Source organism: Pygoscelis adeliae, unplaced genomic scaffold (assembly GCF_000699105.1).
Source record: "Pygoscelis adeliae isolate BGI_AS28 unplaced genomic scaffold, ASM69910v1 Scaffold58, whole genome shotgun sequence".
Taxonomy (NCBI): Eukaryota; Metazoa; Chordata; class Aves; order Sphenisciformes; family Spheniscidae; genus Pygoscelis; species Pygoscelis adeliae.
This window is the reverse complement of record NW_008825564.1, coordinates 2,151,646-2,176,110: the sequence shown is the minus strand read 5'-3', so window position 1 is coordinate 2,176,110 and position 24,465 is coordinate 2,151,646. Positions and strand designations below refer to the sequence as shown.

The window sequence follows — 24,465 nt, the reverse complement described above, 5'->3', positions numbered from 1 at the left end:
GTGAATTCATTTCTTGCTGGAAAACCAGTTGGTTTGAGAAGATTTCCTTTTGCTGAGCTATTCAGATATGCAGTAGCTGAGGCTGCTTTGCCTTGAGACAGAAGTGTCTGACCCTTAGGTTGCCATATTTCTGTATGTAACAATGGCCCACTCTAAAGTAAAATCCTTTGTTGTTAATTAATGATAGCTAATAATTAAGCACCATGCAGCAGAGCAGAAACCATGTCTAATGGCAGTCCACCAGAAAGGAGATTCTTCTTATCTTTCATTGTAGTACATGGTTCATAAATTTCAGTGTCCTTTTATTTACCAGAATTACAGCTGCAGATGCTATGACCAGAAAAAATACATGGTCTGCCCTTTGCCACTGAAATTCCCTTTAATATTGAACCAGTTACATACCATTTATTCTCTCATTTTTACCCTTATGACCGCTAGAGGTTGCTCTTCTCCGTTGCTTGCAAGCCTCACTCTCCATTCTGTCATTCAGTTCTGAAGCTGAATTTTTTCAGTAGGTATTTTAGAAATGAGCTGTTGCTGATTTATTCCTCAGGGTAGGTTTTGGAAGGTGAAGGCTAATCATACTTATTTATTTCTAGATGTTATGAGAGAGTTGTTGTGTAGTGACTGTTACTTGCAGTATTTGATCACCTTTTAATTAAAAAGACATAGTTAGATATTCATATGACTGTATTTGCTTTCTTAAACACTTACTTGGAAGTACTTGAGACAAAATAGAATTTGAGGACCAGTGCTGTCATTCCTGTTTTCAGAGAGTAACATTTATCTGTATAATCCTATTGCTGTGTATAGGAATATCACATGAACAAGATCTAGTCACGGGGAATAACAGCCCAGGACCTCATGTGACATTGATCTTAAACCAATGAAAACATCTAAACTGATGTAAATGTTTGAAATGCGTGTGTATTTCATTAATACTGTCTGCATCAGAAGCGTAGCACCACCTTGTACTAGAAGAGCAGCGAAGTTGAATGTTTTTAGGAAAAGGCAGAAATAAGTCTTTAAAGCCTTAATTAATTTTCTTCCTTCTTTGTCACATTTAATTATATGCATGTGCAATATTTCTTCTGTCTGCTTCTGCTTTTCTCCTCCTTTACACTTCGCGTTTCTGTCATGATCTTTCTCTCTTGTTCAGCCCCAGGCTGATAATTATAGTCCTCCTTCCCATCTGCCTTGGTTTCTGCCCTACCACTCTTGCCCTCCTTCTTCCTCTAAGCCTTCCCACTCCCAAACGCCTGACTTTGACCCTTTCCTCTCACTGTTGCTGTGTGCCCTTCCACTTAACTTCTCTTTCTACTCCGCTCCTTCCTGGTTTCCTTTTTCTCTAAGCCTTGAAGATGGGGCCAGGGAATGCTCAGGACCAGCAGCGTCTTCAGAAAAAACTGTTTGTGCTCCAGAGAGACTTGTTAAATTCAGTTCATCCTGAGTTTTTATTACGTGGCCAAATGTAGCCTATGTGACAGAGAAATTTCAAGACTGACACAAGAACAAGTCTTTCACTAAACTAGAAGTTTTTCTTGTGTAGCGTGAGTGGGCTGGGGTTTCTTGAAAAAACAATTGTGTAAATATTGATTTAATAAGAGCAATACAGTGCTTAGTAAAACATTCCTAAAAATAATCAAATAATTTCCTAAAACTTGCTAAGGCATTTGAACCTAAAGAGATGCTAGGCATTCTGCCCTGGCACTTAAAATAGTTGTAAAGTATCTAAAGCAAAAGAAAGTCTAACAATGGAAAGTGTCAGACAACCTGAACTGCAGGTGGCACAACCAGTTTTACTTGTCATTTAAACAGCTTTCTCAAGTTTGCATTTGCTTTTGACATCTTGCTTCCTTAATGTTTCTGTGAATATTGCTACTTGATAGATCTCTGGCAGAGCAACCACAAGTAGAGGTACTGAAACCTGTATTAGAAAAGTGAACAAAACACGTGAAGTACAAGAAAAGAAAAACAGAATGGAAGAGGAAGGAAATATAAATGAACTGATGACAATACTAAAGATGTAACTAAGGGTTTTACTAGTCTACACTGGCATTTGGAGGAGCTGCACTCAGTAAGCCCAGTTGTTAATTTTATAGTTAAATTTCCTGAATCTATATGGAGATAATTCAGTCTGAAAAGGGATTTTTAATTTTATTTCCTATTAAAAAAAAAGTGTCGTTTCACTTGTTGAAAAACAAAGGAATGTTTTAATTTTATTAGCTTAATATTTTAGATTATTTTACAGTATGCAGCTCCACATGGTAGTCTCACAGAATGTTTTCTAAGTGAATACTTAGACCTTCTCTTTACAGTAATACTGAATGTCTGTCAGGATTGTGCTTCTTTAATATTCACCTGAAGGTAGAAATGCTTGATTTACTGTATTTGTATGGCTTGATATTATTTGGAGTACAGCTGAACATCATTTTAAAAGAAAGCTGCTAACTAATTTGTAATACTGCACAGCAGAGGGCACCAGCATCATACCAGATTTAGGTTGTTCACAAAAGTTGTTCAACAGCTCGTTTGCATGGGTACAGAATCATTTCAGCCTTAGAAATAGTAGAAATAATTGTTCTGGGCTGTAAATTCCCATTTCTCAGTTGAAAGCCAGCAGATGTTTGATGTTTGTTTAGGCTAAATGATACTTCTGGGGGCAATAAAAAGTTGCTTAATTTGGCTTGCATGTTGCAGTTTGTTATACAGTACACTGTAAGTAGTTTCTTTTCTGTCTGGCACTTACTGGTGAGATATTTTTTCTCTCTAAAATAATAGTTTGTTCCTGTGTCTGAGTGTTTTTCAGCCTTGTGTAGGCTCCATGACAGGGATGCTTTCTTGCAATCTGGATGTTTTAGTGTTTGGGTTCCCTCCCCCCCAACAGTCTCTGCAAATCTGTAAAAGATGAGATTTTGTAAATGTAGTTAAAGATCTAATCAGAAAAACTTACATTTGATTGCCAACTCAGGCCACGTTCTGCAAAAGTGAGCAATAGCAGCAAAGCATCAATCTCTTTCCAAACCTAAGAGCAGAAATATGGAACTCATTGAGGTGCCACGCAAGCTGACTCATAGCCATCCTGTGCTGGGTGCTGTTAGGAGCCAATGCTTGCGTGACCTACTGCATTCTTTCCCATAAGCATAGTTTCATAGTTTTAAGTTACTGTTTGCCATAAACGAGGCATTCCACGGTTTCGTGTTGTGCTATGTATTTGGTGCTCAGTTGTGGAAACATGGGACCGTGTTGGAAATAGGATTGCTGCACATAGAATGAAGTACTGCACGCTGAGGTTTTCAGCTTGACAGAATTCATGCTGAAACTCCACTCTCCACACTGACATCTAGATTTGCTGAGACATTCAAGCCAGTGTTTGGCTGTTGGGGAGATTTCCCCTGGTATAACTCAGAGGAGGGTAGCCCCCAGGGTTAGCGTCTGATCCGCAAATCTCTTCCGTTGAGGCCCTGAACCACTTCGAGCAGTGCAAGGAGGTGTGGGTAAGATGCCTGCTGAGCACAAGCAAGGCACTGCTTGGTTGCCCTTCGTGTATGTGAGTGGGGCAGAGCTGGTGAGGATGCCTTGGGGTGAGACCCCCCCCAAGGGAGAGGGGTGAACTCCTCCGGCCGCAGGGGCAGATGCTGTCAGGTGACTCCATAGCTTCTCAGCCAAGTGTGATTTCAGTGTAGAATAAATACTGAAGAATGACAAAAAATGAAATGAGTGATGAAAACCGTGAATTGATCAGTAAATCCAAAGAAAGATAATGCACTTTTTTCTTCATCATCAGACTGTTGTCTGCTGACCCTGAGCACTAACAGAGCAATGGAAGAGAATTACTGCTGTTTGGAGGCATGAGGTTTTAAATGGCTGGGAGAAAACCTGAGAAACTTTATTAACAAAAATTGGTCAGTTGCAACCAGGAAGACCTGACCTTATGACATGCACAGTGGACGATATCTGTGTATTAGAAGAGCTACTAAGTTTATATAAACTTGGTACTGTTGGTCTGAGTCAATAATCGCACAAAAAGAGGCGTCTGGGTCAGATGCATCGTTACAGTGACCAACAACTGCGGCCAGCAAGTCCATATGTTAAAGCTGCTGTTCTTGTTTACCATGCAGCTGCATGTGATTTACCAGGATTATTTGTCAGGAACTGTGGGTGTCTAACAATTTGCACATTGTTAAAATGAATAAACCAGCCTTTTACTGTATGCTGCTGAATTCCTCTTAGCTTTAGTCCTTCCAGAGGAGAACAGATTTAAAAGAAAAAAATTTTTAAATCCCATTTTGATGGGCTATCAACCTTCTTTGACCTTTCAGTATGACTTTAAGAATGAAGTTGAAACTAATCAGGATGAAATATCTTTGGTTGTGTGTCTGTGGGAATGAACTGACTCTCTATAATCTCAATCTTTGTGTTTCGATTTTTTAATATTTTATTTGACCATTTTGTGTTTATTATAAATATTAGTTGGAGGAATCACCCTTTAAATCAGTTTCTTAATGACAGGATAAGTCCCATTATTTTGCAGAGGGAAGATAAAAGTGTTTTTATATTTTTATACCTTTCCAATATTTTTAATTGAGAAATTGTAAAATAAAAATCTTAAACTCCTTGTGATTTAAAAAAGTATGCCTCTTTTGAGGAAAACTCACTAGCAAATGTAAATGTCCTAATGTAAAATTAGGGCAATGGAACATTGCATTTCTGGCATATGTTTTTTATATACTACCTATGATTTCACTGTATTTTCTTGTTTGCTGCTTATATACTATGTGCATCCCAGTTATAAACTCTTGGGGGCAGGCAGGCTCCATGGATTTGGATGTAGTATGGCTGAGCAGTTTTTCAAGTGCATCATAACAGCAGAGTTCTTTTACTGCTAATTGTTTTCTGACCCCTTCTCTTAGAGATGGATCTTGGACATCTTTTTCTAGATATTACATACTGCCCATGCCTCAGAATTTGCGTACAAAAAAAAAAAGATGAAGAAACATCCCCCAAAACTGGTCAAATGTAATGATATCTCTTTTCTTTTGTAGTGTGGGCTTCATTTGTTTCACAAGGCTTGACTTGGGTAGCTGATTCCACACGAACCCTTGCTTGATATTGAAGAGATGGTAGTTTTGTGAAACAGTGTAAATTCAATTTAATGTTAATTACTGCAAATAGGTTTTTTTAAGGCTATGCAATTTTCCAGTGTATGCATGCATGCAGATATGTATGTTACTTAAATGTACATATTGCTCTGTTCCCCCTCCTCTCATTCCTCATGGTTTTTTTGCCTGTTGTAAAATTTAAAGGACAGTAAATAGCACAGCACACAGTATTTAGATTTTCTTCAGTTACAAAGAATTACAGACATTCTCTTTGAATATGTGATTTCATTAACTTAGGCCTGTGAATGAATTAAAAGACAAGGGGGAGGAAAGCGACTCATTCATGAATAACTGCATTATTTCCCCAAATTAAAACCACCTTCGTATCTGAATTCTGAGTATTTTGATTGTTTGATGTAGTCAGCTTGTTACACAGCCCCTACATGAGCAGCAATCATAGAATCATTAAGGTTGGAAAAGACCTCTAAGATCATCGAGTCCAACCGTCAACCCAACACCACCATGTCCACTAAACCATGTCCCTAAGCGCCTCATCTACACGTCTTCTAAATACCTCCAGGGATGGTGACTCAACCACCTCCCTGGCCTGTTACAACTTGAGGCCATTTCCTCTCGTCCTATCGCTTGTTACTTGGGAGAAGAGACCAACACCCACCTCACTACAACCTCCTTTCAGGTGGTTGTAGAGAGCGGTAAGGTCTCCCCTCAGCCTCCTCTTCTCCAGGCTAAACAGTCCCAGCTCCCTCAGCTGCTCCTCATAAGACTTGTTCTCCAGACCCCTCACCAGCTTCGTTGCCCTTCTCTGGACATGCTCCAGCACCTCAATGTCCTCCTTGTAGTGAGGGGCCCAAAACTGAACACAGTGTTCAAGGTGCGGCCTCACCAGTGCCGAGTACAGGGGCACGATCACTTCCCTGCTCCTGCTGGCCACACTATTTCTGATACAGGCCAGGATGCCATTGGCCTTCTTGGCCGCCTGGGCACACTGCCAGCTCATGTTCAGCCGGCTGTCAACTAGCACCCCCAGGTCCTTTTCCGACAGGCAGCTTTCCAGCCACTCTTCAATAATATGTATTCTTTTAAAAATTCCTTAATTTTCTTAAATCTTTCTACATTTTGGTGCAGCTCCGTCCTCTTTTTGATGTCTGTCTGGAGGAAACTGGAAGCAGAGCAGACTAATGCCCAGACATGCAAAACATACCTGTATTTCACAGAGCACAGCTCTAGTCACAAGAGCTTCACTTTCCTGTAGAGGGAGGCAAGGAAAAATGGAAGTCAAGTGAACTGAAATTCCCTGATAAATGGATCCAGTGTTTTTTGGTCCTTTTTTTATTGCCTCACTACTGAGGGCAGATGAGAGTATGCTATAGGATGGGCATAGGCTATTGTTGACTTAAGACAGAAGTACGGACTCAAAGGTTTTAGGAGGGATCGGTCCTTTTTTCCAAACCCACCTCTGACATCTACAAAGCTTGGCTGTTTGTACTCAAGCAGGGGAAAGATTTGACTGTAGAGCTAGTCATTTTGTATGTGGGGACATACATCCAAAGGTAGCTAAAATATCATAGATACTGACAGTTCCTTTTTTGTAGATTAGTTTTCAGCTTGTCCTCTGTGGTTGCTGGAAGCTTGATTTGGTCACAGGTAATAAAAGAAGTGGCAGTGTGTGAACCACAGAGCTCCGTAGTGGCAGCAGGCTTTTTTACCTAGGACCATGAGTCAGTATGCCTAGCTGCAGATGACATTTCGGCTCAGTTCCCCAGTTTTAAATTTTGGCAGCTGCTGTATCTGGCTGCCAGGCAGTCAGTAGATTCACATGGCTGATTCTTTTTGAAGTGGAGTTTTCTCAGACACAGGGCTGACTTCTCTCTACTTTTTATTTGAACTAAACATAGCCTGGCCCTTTGCTTTTGCACATGACAGCCATTTTAGCTAGCTTTCCTGAAAAAGAAAAACGTGAAACCTTTCTACAGAAATATCTAAAAGGAGAGCAAGATCTATCCCAACTTACCTTTGGTATACTTGGCGCTGGGTTTAGGTTTCTTGCAAAGCTCACTGTTCTCAAAGCAACGTGGCTTGTAAAGATGCAGGGATGTCCCCAGCCACCACAGTCATTGTTATTAATGAAGTTCCAAGGGAAGTGTAATTCACTGCACAAATGGAGTGCTGGTCGTCTTGTTCTGTGGTTGTGCCATGCCTACCATAGTACATAAGCATCATATCCTTTACCAGAGCTGACAGTTGTTCCAGCAGGAAGGATCCCATTCGGAGTTTCACTTAAGTCTTCTGAGTGATGATGTACGGGAGAGGCAACTGCAGCAATTAAGTGAGCTGCTTCCCATGTGGGTTCCCTGTAGATACCCATCCTCGGGAAAATTCTAATGATTATTTTTACCCTGATTTTACTCAATTGCTTATAATTGAAGAAATTTTTCTTTCAAAGAAACCACAATTGAAAGGTGTTTTAATTAACACACCTTAATTACAGAGGCAAATGTTATGTCAAAAAGGTTAAATTTAGATAAAACTGGCTGAAGTGTAACTAAAACAATCAAAAAGATGGTCTACTAGTAGTCTTATGCTTAGAAGACCCTGATTCAAGCAGCCCAAGATTGGCAGAACTAGGTTTTTAACCTTTCATTTTACTTAATATAAAGGGCTAGAGATTCTTTTTTTTTTCTTTTTGATAGGCTATACAACTCACATGTTTTGGCCATATGCTAAAATACATATATATGTACACTTGTTAACTATTTTGTATAATTTCCTTAACTTTTGTATAAAATGCCTGTTGAAGAGCTCTGAATTTCTCCTTAATAAGTAGTCTTTGAACCATCAGTCAGGACTGTTAATGCTTGTACACCAATATACTAACAGTGTCAGCCATTATGCTTAAATAATGAGGGGAAGTCACAGTGTACTTTACTCAACAGACATTAAGCTTACCTGAACTCAGAAAAGGCTTTTCTATGCCAAAATTGGACTTAGGAATGCTAAGTCTAACTAATTTACATATCTGATAGGATTCACAAACAGAGATAAAATTACTCGGGTAGATTTTGATTCTGCTGTGTCTGACTTCCATCTAATTGCAAATATTTAATCTGTGTTTATTTACAATATTCAAGTTTAGATGGATTAATTTTTTTTGCTTGCTGTTCCTGCTAGCACTTTTCATACAGTTTTCTCACATGACTGTCGTCTTGCTAGCTTGATAATTATCCTGCTGGGCAGGATGAGAATTCATGCCTTAGATCCTATCTATGTAGAAAAGGCAAACTGCTTTAATGACACTGCTAAAATTAAACCAGTTGATCTCCTGACACATTTCAAGGTCATAAAAAGGCCTATATTTATAACACTATTTCTTTTTAGGTTGGGGATACTCCATGCCAGTTTATCCTGGTGTACTTCTTGACTGCTATAGTTCAAACAACGCAAAAATTGCTTGTTGGCCAGGACATGGGTAATAGACATCCATCATCATTTTGGAAGAGCTGGAGCTATCCGAATAGCAACCTTGGTTGCTATCCCTCCCTGACTTGGAGGGATACCTGCCTCACACCCTTTCAGCTGAGCCTCTAGAAAGTCTCCTGGGAATGGTCCCTAATTCCCTGCAGTGAAAGCTGTCTGGATTAGCTCATGCCTTGTCCAACAGCAGTTTCCCCTAAAGAGGACTGACTTTGCCCAAAAGTGTGGAACAGGAAATCTGGCAAGGTCCGCTGACGTGGCTGTTAAATGAACTGGTAATCTCAAGTGTGGAGTAGTAATAAACTAGCATGGCTTTTAATTTCTCGACCCAGTCTAGCTAGGTCTGCGAGTGGATGTTTGACTGCTTGTTCAGTTATTCTGTAAACTTAGTGGATACTGGGAGATATCTGGTAGTAATTTCCCACACTGAAAAAATGTAATTGAAATGACCATGTCCCATTGATTTGTTTTAAATATCCCTGAGAGAGCATGTGACCTGTTACTGCTTGATAACTTCATTTGCCCAGAAAACATTACTTCAATAATAAGAAGTCAACAATCTGTGAAGTGCTAAGCACGTATCCAACTTTAAAGTCTGTCCTTGTTAACTAAAATAAAACCTGTAAGGTGGTTCATAGTTGTCATGCATTGGACAAAATGTGATCACTCTAAGTTATAGCACTCATTTCAGATTCTTTTAGGCTTTCAAACTATTGCCAGTCCATAGGGCTTAAGATCTTGGAATCCAAAGCATTACCTCCACGTAACTGTAAAGTTGTAATATAGGTATGTATAAAATAAAAAGAATTATGCAAGAGTTTTATGTCTTGCTTTACAATGTGTAATTTATTCATGGCTGAAAATACGCAGTGCTTGTCTTTTGACATGCCCTGTTATGTTTTATCTGATGATTTTAGCTGATTTAGTTGTGCCACCAGAACATACAGATTTTTGCAATTCTGACCACCATAGCATCCATTCATGATTGGGACAGATTTCTGGTGGTGACTCATGTAGAGCTCTGTGGTGCTTTACATTAGATTACATAGTAGCTCACTGAATCAAGGGAATATGGTAGTCAAATTATGGGTTGTTTTGGTTTTTATAGGGCAAATTATGTGCAGATTGTGCTTATGACTTCTTTGCTATTGAGAAGGTCAGTTTTATATTGGTGAGTTCAAACTTGATCTAGAAAGGCTGTTACTTAACATGTTATGTAGATTGGAGTGAGTTTTATTATTGAAGGATAACATTTGCAGTCTACTAATATGTATGGCAAAGCTGTCATTAAAAAAAAAAAAGCAGGTAGACATGGCCAAATATTTGCTGAAACATGAAGCTGGAAAAAGCTGGAAATATGTTAGTTGAAGGAAAAACTACCATTGTTGTATGCAAACATAATTTGTAAGTCTTTATGAAAACTGTATCCCGTAGAAATATACCGGAGTTCTTTATACATGGTGGGGTAGTGGGGATGTGATTTAAATGACTTGCACTGTATCTTAAAAGATTTTTTGCATAATCTTCCAAAGATCTAACAGTTGCTGAGCTTGGATACTTCTGACTTGAGGTAGACAGTGGGGTTTTTTTGTTTGTTTTTGTTTTGGTTTGGTTTTTGGTTTTGTTTTTGTTTTTTTTTTAAATTCAGGGATCTTCCAGATACAGTTTCATTCTATTATGGAGTTCTGTTGGAAAATTTAAAAAATTGGCTTCAGAAGAAAAAAAATAATGCATATTTGCATATATAAAGAGTTATCAAGGGAAAAACAATCTGTTTGTTAGCTCTTGCTTTCATTGAATACATAGAGGTTGAAAATTCCCAAGTCACTGTTATATCTCATTAAATTGGATGGTGCAAATTGGGTGCATCATCATCTCTTTGAATATAGTGCTGTTAAATAAAAAGACAAGATTACTTCCTCATTAAGAATTTTAGCTGACTACCTCTTCACAATTTTTTTTTTAATGTAGCATTTTTTCATGCTTGTAATTCTTGTGTAAATGAACAGATGGGAATATTTTGCATGTAAAACTTCAGGATTATTTAGGGACGGGGTAAATGGTGAGGTTGTGTCCTTGTTGATACTTCCAACATAAGTTTATCAATTCATAATTCACTGCAAATGTCACTTAAAACGTTCCCATCCTCCTGGTCCTGAGTTCTTAGGAACAAACGTCCCCGTATGTACTACTGGAATATCCTCATTTGACCCAGGGAGGGTTTTTGCATAGGTGCTGTAAAACCAGGTGATTGCTTTCCCTCCTAGCCCACAGAACACTGGTTTACATATAAAAGAAAGAAGTTCAATAAGTGCTAGTAACTGAAGATGGGAGAAAGTGATTACTGTTCTTTGCGCTGTCTTCGCAGACAGATTGTTCCTTTTTCTGTAGAAAAAATATGACCAGTTTTGAGAGGGTTCCTTTTAGACATACACCAATTAAATTGGACTCTTCTTTTTCAGATGTTCTGAAGTTCTTTTATCATCAGGTCTTTTACAATCCTAATTCCTCCCTGGGATCTTCTGTAGTGTTTTTGTCATACAAACCTACAGAAGGGTGGCATACAGAATAGCGTTTCACTTGAGCTGCTTTGGGGCTGGGAGAACAGGAGTTCATTCTTCTGTGTAGAACAGCTATTACTGGGTCTAGCACCTTACTGCAAGCAGCTTCAGGACAAACTAGCATGACTTGGCAACTGATTTACATAGTTGAACATAACACTGATGCAAAATCTGTGATAGGCTGTCGATATCTGTCAAGACAGAAATAAAAAGTTTGTACCTAAATAGGCTGGGAATGCAGGGAAATAAATGGTTTCTGTGCTTCAGCATATTCACATGGAAGATACTGCTGTTAGGAAAAAAATAAGGAACGAGCGGTGCTTATTCCATTAGCAGTTATCTACAGACAGTACACCATTACTGTGATTAGGCATCTCAGTGCGAGGACACATTCTTATGACAAATCTGTACATCCCTCAGCGATTGCCTTGGAAGCCCAGAGTAAGACAGTGGAGCCATTCAGGGCAAGAGAGAGAGAAGAAAGCTTTACGCAGCTAGGACTGCACGAGAATACTAGGTTGTCTGAATACAATTACTGCACTGGAATTTATCCAGAATAGCTGTAATCTTGTGAAACATGCCGCGTGGTTTTTTTTTTTTTTTTTAATGGCATAAGCAGACATGATTTTGAGTTTATGTCTTACCCAAAAGAATGAATTTTCATTTCCACAGTACCCTACTAAGCTGGCTAACAAATTCTTGATGCTTTTGGTATATTAATATATGTGGTATAAGAGCATAAGCTGTTAAATACTGCTCAGACGCTGAAGCTGAAAGATGCATAGATAATATTCAGTCTAATGGAAAAAATAAAAAATGATCTCAAAAATTGGAGGTAACAAATCTGTTCCATTTGTATTTCTTACTCTTGGCGTTTTATAAAGAGAAAAATGCAATAGACTTTGTACTAAACAGATGCAGCTAATATGCCTGAAGCGTTATGTTCCATATGTTTAATAAATTATGTTGTAGGTGGGGGTGTTTGCATACTTCTGAATTATTCACTACAGCATTTTAGATAATTTAGCTTTGTATCTCATTCCTAAACCCACTCTCAATAAGTTAATATTTCAACCACAAACGTTCAACTTGTTAAGAAAAGGATGATTTTAGGGGGAGGGAGGAAGAAGGAAGGGAACAAAGCAGCTGGCATTCCTTTTGAATTGGAAGAATAATTGAAGATAATGTATTGTCTCACACATGCCAGAACTGTCTTGTGGATCCTCAGCTATTATCAGCTGGCGTATCTCCAGTTATTTGACTTAACAGAGCTGAAGATCAAGCCCTAGTTATCCTGGGATCCAAAGTGACAGAAACTTTTGAAACAAACAACTGAAAATAGCTGAGTTTATAGGGTTGACTTGGAAAAAGTAATAAGTGATGGAGAGATGGCTTTTCTGATTAAATATAGAACTAGTAGTGATGGCAAGAGACAAAATGAGTCATCCTTACTAAATGTGGTGAGATTTCTCATGTCCCCACTGTTTTTTTGACATTTCTATATAATTTGAGATGTAGAATGGGATGAAGGAAAGAACTACTCAAGCAACAGTAGGTCAGCCTTTTTATTTCAGTATCTTGCTTTTATTTTAACATTGTTTGTATTGTTTGTAAATACATTTCACTGTATTAGCACCAGTGAAATGCGTGCTAATATTAATATCTGGAGAAAGGTAGCTGGATCTTGATGCTCTCTGCTTGCCAGGTATTTATCCAAGTATACTCTGCCTGTGCTGTAGCTTGGGGGTAGAGAGAATATTTGCAGCCCTGTGCTGAAGTTCTGCCTGCAAAAGGCATTGTAAAACTGGTGACAATCTCCCAACAGCTTTCCCAAGGAAATGTGCTCATGGTGAGGCTAGGTGTCAAGTGGTGTTCCCCAGGAATTGTACTTTACGCCCAAAATGAAGGTAGTTCCAAATGCATAGAAGGTCCTGCTAAGATGTTCATGCTGTGTTTGGGGAGTTTTGGGGGGAGACACACATTTGTGTGCCTGCCAGACCCAACATCTCAAAAAACGCACTTTATGGAATGCTTGAAAATGGCAGGGAGGGAAGGTTTCTCCTTCCAGAAGCTGAAGTCTGTTAGGCTTATGATCTGTGTAAAACAGTCTTGTACTTACTTTAAGTGTTCTGACTGATAAACGTATCACATGTGGAAGATGGAACGTTGAGTTGGGGAAATAGCCACAAAGGACTTTCATTCATGATTCAGATGAACAGATGAAAGTTTGAAAAACAAACAAACACCACCACCCCCCAAACCCAAAAATATTAAAAAAAGTTTTTGGAAAACACAACTCAGTAAGCCTTTGTTTTCCCGCTCTAGACTACTATCCCTCTGAAATACCTGCTGCGTACAAAATCTAGGATTTCAGACATCCTGTTGATTCCCTATTGCAAAATGATGAGCCTGTGGTTGCATTGCTTGTACACCAGTTCTCCGAAGCCAGAGATGTAAAATGAACAAATTGTGGATGCCATCTTCAGCCCAAAATCTTTGTCTGCTTTTAAAGTGGCAGCAGCCATCTTAATGTGTAATTTTCACTTTCTAGTATTTCTAATTTTTTACGTGACTAGGATTTATTGACTGGCTAAAACTAACTTATCATACATCTAAAGGTAAGGTGGGCAAGAGAGTGGAATCTCATATTTCTACAGCTTTATGGCCTGGCAGAATCAACAGGAGGAAAAGCAGTAAAAACCATGCTTTTGTTAGTGGGGTGGGTGGATCAGACCCTGAGCACACAGCAGAAACAGACTGATGGAAGAAGAAATCTGTGCTGATCTTTGCCAATTAGTTTTCTGCTAGTAAATGTACTTTTAAAGTCTCTGTCAGCTGGGTCTTGCAGAATAGAAATGCCATTGCGAAGCAACTAGGGAAATCTTTCTGTGTCAGAATGATGAGTGGAGCTGGAGACATTGCAAAGGTGATACTGATAAAAGAGCATCGTAGATGATAGGCATTTTTTGACGGAGGTATACTTTTGAGTCTTTGTTTTTCTGAGCAGCTTCTGTGGTGTTTTTGAGCCTGTCCATAGCCAGGCAAATGTTCATCTCTAAACCATGAACTACATGAAACTTATTCAAATGTATATTTAATTCCCTCCAATCAAAAGATGGACTAATGAATATTTTGAGCAAATGTAGTTTTTCATGTAGTGTGTGAAACTGAACTTTTGAAATTTGTAGGAGCATGTGGAAGCTATCAAGTTTTGGTTATATTTGGTATGCTCATTCATTAATTCCATAGTTGAAATTCATAGATTCAGAACGTAACAAAAAATTTACCTGAATTCCACAAGGTGAATCTGTTTAATTTCATACACTTTTGTCTGATACCCTTTGTGTTCAGGAGTCCACAAGATCCAACAGACTTAATATAGCTTTTGAATCTAGTATTTTTTTTCCTTTTTGTGGTTTGTTTGAAATTGTTCCATAGCAGTTGTACAAATAAGTGTTTGCATATATATTTGCATTTTCATGTAAATAGTACTTTTAGTCTGTGGTACCACCAAGGAGTCTATCTGCCATGAAAGACTTGGATATCTGTGCTTCTAAAGCACTCAACCTTTGGGAAATTCCATTCCGTAGCTACAGAAGTGAATGAGTGGCATGCCAACCTCATTTGGCTTTAAAGTTCTTTGAGGCATGGACCATTTCCTTGTTAAGAGTTTTCGGCTCAGCAAGAAGAGCTCTGTTGCTGGCCTTCTTGGCACAGCATGCTGACGCAGTGCACATCACTGGGGAGCTGATAGCTTTTGTAAAGATGCTAATTGAGTGATCTTGTTATCTTTTTACAGAATCATGTAAACCCAGCAATGGATTTTACGCAGACCCCTCCAGGAATGCTAGCCCTCGACAACATGTTGTACTTTGCTAAACATCACCAGGATGCTTATATACGGGTAAGGCTTCTTGTCTTTGAGATCTGTGCGGTTGCCTGTTCACACTGGTTGTGTCCTGTTTACAGCTGACTTTGAAGAGGAGGTTCAGAATCCTGATATCGTTAACAACAAACTCTAGGAAGGCAAACCATGTAACAGTAAAACATAAGTCTGTAAAAGCTTTGGGAGAAAGCTGTACAGCTGTCTAGTCTGTCACTGCTGAGTCAAATATTATAGATACTACTTTTTGCAAATATTACATTTTGCTTAGGCCTGCAAAGAGAAGGGAGATGAGCTTGTGCCTTTTTCAGATGCATGATGGACGTCCATAAGCTCAGAAATGAGTAATTGTGCAGAATTCTCTGCCCTGCTCTAAGTCTACCAAAAACTGTCGGGGTTTTCTGTGAAAAGGAGACTTTGATGAGCAAATTCCTTGATAAGTGACTGAGTTGGCAGTGTCCTGAGAGTTAAAATAAGCCCTCTAAAACTACTGCTGTAGGTGAGGTAATGCTTGGAGAAAAATAGGTAAAAAGCATCATGATTCACTTGCATAACCTGTTCCTGCCCCCTGCCCACTCCACTTCCTGCATTTGTTATTTCAGGGGTAGTTAAAGCAAGTTATGTGTTGCATCCTTACAAGAAGAGGCATACAGCTGAATAATACCTGCCTCTGAATAGAAGAACTTTTCCTGACCTTTATGGAAGTCAGGAATATTTGCCAAGCGAGCACAGATGGGAGTAGAGGATAGTCTAGAATGTCAGTGTCTTGAGATAGTAGGGATGGTTTAACTCCCCAAGAAAAAGTGCACATGCAGACCTGCGTAAAGAAGGTTGTATATAGCAAGGAGACAGTAGACACGCCAATCATTCCTACTAAAAAGTAGAGAGTGAACTTTTAATATGCATTATTGTCTCGTTTTTGCTCAAAGTAGAATAGTGTCAAAGCTCTGATAGGTTTGTAAAGGGTGTGCTGCTATCCAGGCCAGGATGATCCATGGACATAATAGGAGACCACAAGATTGTCAGTATCTTTTAAAGATACTTTAAATGTATCTTTCTGCCTCAGTCTGAATCTAGCAATAACTGTTAAAAAAAACTGTGGTAGCATGCAATACAGCAAGATTTATCAAATCCTATAAACCCCTGAAATTAGGGGTTATTTCACATGCTGGGCAACGAGTATGTTTTCTGCATAAACTATGCTGAAATGTGTTTTTGTTTATAAAAAGAGAATGGGTTACTTTTTCTCATTAAAATTTGGTAAGATCTTCATAGGCTTTTTTTGAAAATTCTGAATTCAGAGAGTATGGTTAGTAGGGGTAGCCAGTGCTCCAAATGAGAGAGTTGTGCTTTAAAGAAGTGTGAAAGAATTTAAAGAGGACAGAAATTCTGTTGAAACAGAGCTTTCATTGACATCTCTCAATTTTTTCTTATTTTCATTTTCATGTTGCAAATGCTGTCTTAAAAACTGGGTTCAGCGTAGCATGTAATTAGCCACTCTTTAGAAGGGACTTCAGTGCTGGCTCAGCTTTGTTTCTATAATGCAGTATTTTTGCTGCTGCATTACTGAGAATTTTTGCTGTTATTTTGAGATGCCTATTTTTATTCTTGTATGGTTCCTGTTAGGAGAGTGTCTGGGTGCCTCATGTATTTTCCGCTTGAGAAAGAGTACACATACACTAGAAATGCCATACCGAGGCACGCTCAGATTAAATTTGTTGCTCACTCATCTGCGGTGGTCCACCTTGTCATGTTAACAGCATGCTGAACACCTCTGAGATGAACAGTGTTGTGCAACTCCTACAGCGTTGCTAGTCTTTGATCGCAGAGAACACCTACTTTCTATCTTTTCGTCTCCTTGACTTACTAGCTGGTGTACAGTAGTTTCCTGTGGGCCCTCAGATGCCTGTTTCCTTCTCATTTTGAGTTCCTTATTTCATATCTAACATTATCTTTTCTTCATGGCCTTTGGCTCCCAAAGCTCCCACAATGCCGGTTTGCTCTACTTGCACAGCCTGTTGACCTTGCTTATTTTTTCAGATATATTTCCACACCTATACCCTAACAAAAATTCACTCTGTGGTCAAGGTTAAGTTTCCACAAGAAATTGTTAGCTATACAAATAATACTTTCATACTGAACAACTTGTTTGACAGGAGCTCTTCTCCTTTTTTCATTGTTGATACTAGAAAATGTTTTGGTTCCTAGGAGAACGGACTATTTTCAACTTGGCCCTTTGCAATACAGTTGATTGCTGTGCCATGGGTTAATTCCTAAGCCTCCAAATGAGATAGTATCTGTGCTGTGCAGTAATTAAAAATTGAGACTGAAAACCAGAGGTGGTTTGAAACAAACTTGGAAAATATGAAGTTTCTCCTGACAGAATTTGGTGTATTAAGCAAAGGCACTATCAGGAAATCACAATGGTTTCACTGGTTTATTGGCAGTGCTGCATTTTAATGGGCAGCATGAATCACTGCAGTCTGACCTGCCACTTTCTTAGGATGCCCCAGCTTCATGGCCCTTAGTAAGGTATCTTCTTGTATTACTGAAAATAAATGGATGAGGAGAAGTTAGAAGACAGGCAGTAAGTAATCTCTTCCCTTTTCATTCCTTGTTTTGCCTTTCATAAGTGATTCTGCTTAGAAATAATTTGCATAATAAGTGGATTAGTTAGGTGGGAAGGATGTCTGAAACTGAAGTGCCCTTTATGGGGGTGGCAGTGGGGCTTCAAAGACCAGTACCAAACTACAATACTTAAAAGAAGAGTAAATACAATTGCAATGTGTTGAAGAACATGGGTATGAAGGCAGTGGAGCAGATGGGTAACTCTCCATCTTGAAAGCAGAAGCATTTCAAGGTGAAAACATGGGTGTCACACGGTGAAGGAGGAAACAAAAATAACCAAACTTTTTTCCCTGTTTGATTCTTTCTTACCTACTTCCCCACAATCCATTTCTCTCATTCACCTTTTTCCTGTTGGATACTTATTCCTGAAATAGCAGTGATATGTTTTCTTTACTTGTGGTCTTCCTTCAGATAAACGTAGTGTTGTTTTTCTGTATTTAGACTTTGAGTTAATGGTTTTTGAATCTCTGTTTTTGTTTACTATAGAATATGACTAGAGCATCCAGATGAAAGGTTGTTTAGTGGAGGGGGGGGGAAATGTTTTCTTTCATTGTGTGGTGCCCTTAGCTATCATTTGGATTTTTAAAAAAGTTTCCTATTGAATTAGTTTCCTGTTGAGTTAGCTTTTCTTTCTCTTTTTTATTAATTGTCTGGTGCTATCAGTGACTGATTTGCACTGCATTTTTTTCATGTTCCACTTAAATAATCAATCACTATCTTCAGAGGCTTTACTTTTAAGAGGTAGTGACATAGTATATGGAATGCATTGATGGAAGTAATGTTGAATCTCTGCAAGAAATTTTAAAAGTTTCCACAGGAAATAATTGGCAGCTTCCCAAGCTACATAATTATAGGACAGTCAGAGTGTATAATTAAAGTTAACAGTGAAGAAAATGATTGGAATAAGTTTTATGACAGATTTTTTTTTTGTGTTCTTTTGGAGCAGACAAGTCATCCCCCCCACCCCGGTTCCAATTTGCTCCTTTCCAAAACTACTTCAGCTTCATGTTCTACTAATTTTAAAAATAAAATTGTAAGTTACATTTAAAACAGACTTTATTCAGTGCAGACATCTTGAGATTTTTCTTACTGGTAACTTGTAGCAGTGTGCCTTTGAAATTTTCCCAAGTAGAAAAAGGGTCTGAGGAAAAACCTTTCCATGGAAATACTATTATGCCACCATTGCTATTAGTATCTCCATTTAGTGGTGCTTTGTCACTGATTTGTTTGGGAGTCTGTGGTGCAAGACTATTCAGATCCATTTTGTTTTCAAAATACAATGAGCAGAGAAGTATAAATATATGAAACTGAAATATTTTGTATGCATGTGTTTGTAGGTGTGTATTCATTTGCCTGATTTTATTTTTTGTACACACGCACTTCAGTGAGTACTGATATTGATGTAAAATGACATTTACTTAATTTGGTGTGAAGTGCAAGCTAAAGAAACCAAAATGGAGTACTCCTTTTATTTGTATCCCAAAAAGAGAAACTTGATAGTTGTTGTCCTGTGTTTAAATGTGCAATCTTTGTGCCTGGGATGCTTCTAAAGAAACACTAGCTTTGCAGTTTTGATAAGTTGACCCCTATACGTGCAGTCAATGTTCATTCAGGTGTTCTTGATAGCAGGCAGGAAAATCAAAGCTACTGCTCCAGTTGCGAGTGGACTGCCATTCATCTTGGATCTTGGCTAATTTAACAGCGTTTCCAGGCAGAAAGAGCAGATGCCATTGGGTAAACTGAATTTACAGCAACTACACCTTAGCTTCTAATGCACTACCATTGAAATATTCCCTTATTTTACGTTTTCCTCACAATCACCTAACTATTGTGATAACCTTCATCAGGGAGGGAGTGTAGGATTTTACTTACAGGTTATTGTATTTCACAGTAAGTCAGCTGAGTTACAAAGAAGTCCTATATGACATTGTCTCTGGTGGGGTCCACATTTCTCATTCTAATGATTTTGCTTTTGATGACTGACAAGTTGGTGACTTGTCTATATTTTCTTTCTGCGCTTATGACCAGCCATATTCTAGCAGGTCTCACTGTTTCTTTGGGGTGAGATTTTGCCTTGAGAAGACACATACTGTGTCTCCTTGTTTTGTTTAAGCACAAGAGATTGGTGCTTCAGGCAGAAACTGCAAATAAACTTAGCAGCTCCGGGTCTGAGCATTGGCTGTCCACCTGTTTGGATTCTGCCCAGCTGGATACCCAAGTTTATGCCCAATTCTTTGCCATTTATTAGATTAGTAGGTTCTTCATCTGTGCAGGGAGAACTAAGTGTTCCTTGGAAAGAGATCATTTTACTGCAGCCTGAAATTCAAGTCCCTCATCTGTAGAGAGAAGGTTTATCCCTTTTCCCACTGATTTTATCTGTTTCATGCAAATATTTGTTAGATATTGAATATAGAATTTTCAGTATAAAGTATTGTCACCAGGGTGGGAAACCAGTGTTGAAATTCATGCTGAAAAGTTGGGCTTATTAATCCCTTGGTATCTTTTATAATGGATCCATCGCTACTACATTTTTGTGAATGATACGCAAGATATTTAGTGGTATGCTCCGAAATTTTCTGTTCTTGTATTTAAAACAAATTTTAAAAGTTACTAAAATGCTCCAAATTAAAACAATGTTTGATTTGGTTGAGCCAACAGTGAAAATTAAAAATTGAGCTGGTTTAGCGTCAGTAGTAGAAAATCCCCTTTCCCCTGCATCTGCTGAGCTGGGAAATTGGTTATTCACACAGCTGCGATGCAGAGACACTTCTTCCTCAGCAGCTACTTGAGTTGCTGCTTTTAGAGGGGGTTGAGGAGGGAGTTCTTTCCCTTTTGAAACCTTCAGAAGTCGCAGTGGAGGAGCAGGTTCTGTTTGCAAGTGCCGGTGATGCAGGCAGGAAGATTGCTGGCATCCTGCAGAGACCTTTCAGAACTTTAATGGGTTGAGTCACAGTCAGACTGTCTGCCGTATACTTTCTAACCCATGCAGTTGTTGTATAGGAGGCTGCCTACACATCCTTCCGTCAATTCACAAAGTCTTCTCATGCCTACTCATTCTAGCCTGATCAGATATGAGTAGTCCAACATATAATTTCAGCATTCTCTGAAATAAAACTGAGCCTGACTTCTGCCATGCCATTTTTTTTCTCAGAAATTATAGGAAAAGGGATGTAACTTACTTCTGTTCTGCTAAAGGTAGAGAGAAAAGTGAGCTTTGTTACGTGTGTCTTCCTGGTGTGTCTCATGAAGGAATGCAGTTTTCCACATAAGACCTAATTGCCTAAGCCCAGTGGTTCCCAGCCTGATAATGTGTTCTTGCCTTCTTTTTTCTCTTGCCAGTCTTTCCATTCTCTGTTCTTACCTTCCACTCAGATATCTAACTGGTTTTCTGCCTGCCTTTTTTTTTTCCCAAACATCGCTCAATGTCTCTGCTTTCCGTACCAACACACCAGGAAGTTTTGTGGTCTTGCTCCAAGGGCCTCCATCACTGATGGCAGAATTGAGGTGGGTCCCCTGTAGTAAAGAGGCAAAAGCCTGGAGTGGCTGGTTGCAGCATAAACGCAGAGTTAAGTTCGTACTGGGGGAGGAAGAGAATTGTAAGGGAGTCATGGCACCCTCTGCACAGCCCTGTGTGGTATGCGCTATGGCATACATACGACAGTGTTACAGTCCTGCGTACGTTCAGACCACTTCTCACCATTCATAGCACACCTAAACTTTTCCATGTATATGGAAGCTGTTGGCTAAATGAGGGCCTGATCAAAAGGGCCCAGAAGTTTTTGCAAGTCTAGCTATTGTCTTCCAAAGGTTTTGAATCATACCATGAGTTGCAGCAGTAGCACAGAAGGATTTGGCTGCTTTTTTGTGGAGCCACGATCCCTCCACCTGCAAAGCTGAGATGTGTATACATGGGGAGAGAAGACTAGCTATGGAGTCTCACAGGTTTTCCCATTTACTCTGTGCCAGGAGCTTTTGTGATGCTACTTGAGCTGCCAGTCTGATTGATGTGCAATAAATGTTGATGCTTTTCTAATATATCCATACTACAATAATATTAGGGCACTAGTAGGGCCTGTTTCACATTATGAAAGAAAAGAAAATTCAAAAACTTGCTATGTTCTGCAGGTACTGCAGTTTCCTACCCTCCTCCTCTGCCACAGGTGAGCCAGGAGGGGATTGCAGGGAAAGCATTGCCTTCGTACATTTGTGTGGGGCATGGAGGGAGAAGGAATACCTGGCCGGTAGTTTTCAAACTGGACCACGTCAACACCAAATCACTGCCCCCCTAGCCTGTGCCTGTGGGAAGTGAAGAGCACATCCTGGTGCTGCTTCTGAAGGTGACATGGCAGCTGGGACTTCTCATCTTGGGTCTTACCACCATGCTTTACAGTGATTTGGTTGGTTCTCCATGGAGTGGCAAAGAAAGGAGGAGGATACATAATATTTCAAGACAAACCACTGTGGTTTAGCTTTTGATGGAAAATAAAGACAATATAATCATGCTGCATGCTAAGGTGTTTGTGTGAGAAACAAAATTTCTTGCTAGGTGAGCAACTGCAGAACCATCCAAATTTAGCTTGTGATAGTTTGGCACTAGATTTGCTTTAAAAGAGGTGAAAAAAACCACACCATAATTTTTCCAGAAGAAAAGCAACTATTGGCAATTTTAAGCCATCTTTGTTAGTGTTTTATGGCTGCAGAGTGAAACACTGGCTGTAATATTACCATGACAGTTTGAATTCACCCTGTTACCTATATGTTGTTATATAATGACATAATCACATGCTTTTCTTTTCCCTCCTGCCCTGTATGACTTTGTCACTGTCTCCTGGCTGCTTTGCCGTAGTGGGCTCCGTGCCTTCTGTTAGCAGTTCTCCCCGGGAGCAGCAGGTTACAGTGCACTTCTCTCGTGATGCGCTGGTTATCCCCTAGGTGCATATTCATAGTTGTGCACGACAAAGCACGTATCAGACTCTTAGAGTCTGATCCTTAACATGGTCCTGTAACTAGATGTCCCTCAAATAAGGCACAGCTTTGCGTCTATGTTTCTCGTGTCAGTGGCTCCTTTCTTTTTCTTTTTCAGTATCTGTAGTAGGTCTCGGCTCTCTCTCAAATCTCGTCTTAAATTGCAATTCTAGTGCCTTCCTGAGGAAGGCAGATGTAACTGTTGCTTTATTTTAGTTTTGCCATGCGGAATTTCTGTAATGCCTCAGGAATGTGAAGGAAGGCTGAGATAAGGGAGAGGGGAAGCATGGGAAATTGAAAATAAAATAATGAAGATAGACAGGTTAGAGGGGACAGTGCTGAGTGAAGGATCTTGGAAGAACACTGATGCTGAAGTTGAGGCAAATGACAAGCTGCCTTAGGAAGAAAGCAAAATTGGTGAAGAGGATGAATGGAAACCGAGTCTGTCTGCAGTAGAGTCCCTTATCCTTCTCAGGAAGCATATCCTTAGGACTTGCTTCCTAGAGTTACTTGAAGCATCTAAATAAAAAGGGAACGGTGAAGCCTACCATATGTGATAAGGAGGCTTAGGAAAAGGAAAAGGAATGTCAAGAAAAGGAAGAGCATCCCTGCAATTTTTGGTTATTAAAATGCTGCCTGACTTTTCATTTTGGGTCTAAGGAGGTTTTTACCATCTTTACTAACCAGCTCTCTGAACCTCTTGATATTAACCTACAGCAGACTGCTAGAAAACTTGGTATCTGTTAACGCAGGATCATTTTAGATGGTGCTACAAAATAGGTCTGGGGAAATGCTCCTTTTTAATAGTGCAGCAATGCTTGTTGAACTGTCTGCTGGGGGATTTATTATAAGTATTGATGCAGCTATAGTGGGTCTTGCCTTTCACTTCTGTATTTATTTCCTAATCATAATGAATCTCTATTCCATTGCCAAGCTCTGAGGTTGGTGCAGGAATCTGAAAATTACATCTGCAGTTGCTGTGGGCAGTATACTTTGAGCCAATTTAATCTTTAATGTGAGGGATTAAGGGATTGGCTAAATCGATACACCTTCCCAGTGAAGGAGGAATATTTCTGTCTCGTGGTTTCATCCTCCCGGATTTTGATGAGGAAGCTTTTGAATATACCTGTCTTCAAAACTTTTCCTTTTGTCAGTCATTAACTCTTAGTTGCAGGTATAAGCTTCATTATTGAAGCTGACGCAAATTTTTAAGCCCACAGTAGTCAAATGTGGAAAATCCTTAATTAAGTCCACTGCCTCCCTGAGGGTCTGTTTTGTGCTCCTGAGGTAGCGATGGACTCGATGAATAATTCAATGGAGGATCATAAAGGAACACTGCCATAAAGTTAGAAAACCTTTTGATTTTGGGTGGGGTTTTTTTTTTTGGTACTGGAGATTTTGCATTATTATTCTGTGATCTTGGCATGACACTTGAATTTATTTTATGTTATTGTCCATGCCATTGGTAGATAACCTTCTAAAGGCAGGTGAGCCTTCTTTGGATGAATGCTGAGCACCGTTGATTATGACACAAGGGGAAGTACAAAAGACCTTGCAGTTAAAAACAACAACCTAACATATTCTCTGAGGAGGAGTATTCTTTCCTGTATCTCTCTAAATGCTTTGTGAGACAATTGGATGTTGGAGGGCTGCCTCCCACTTCTTGGAAAGCGTTTTGGCTTCAGAGGAAACGGGATACTTCAGGCAATTCGTATGGCTAAATCCCAGAAGAAATTCAGCTTTTACCAGTTGCTGACCAATGCTGCCTGAAATGTCTACCTTGGAAAACATGATCAAGCCTTCATTTCTCGTTCTGATCACTCATTGGTTTTGT

The 24,465-nt window shown here is 39.3% G+C and overlaps 1 protein-coding gene across 1 annotated transcript in view; it reads left to right on the top strand.

The window, feature by feature from the left end:
* Positions 1 to 24,465, top strand: part of LOC103923990 (engulfment and cell motility protein 1) — a 160,088-nt gene that overhangs the window by 83,514 nt on the left and 52,109 nt on the right. The window contains exon 13 of the mRNA XM_009332425.1: positions 14,955 to 15,059. Within this exon, the coding sequence (XP_009330700.1) occupies positions 14,955 to 15,059 (105 nt within the window). The remainder of the gene's footprint in view (positions 1 to 14,954; positions 15,060 to 24,465) is intronic.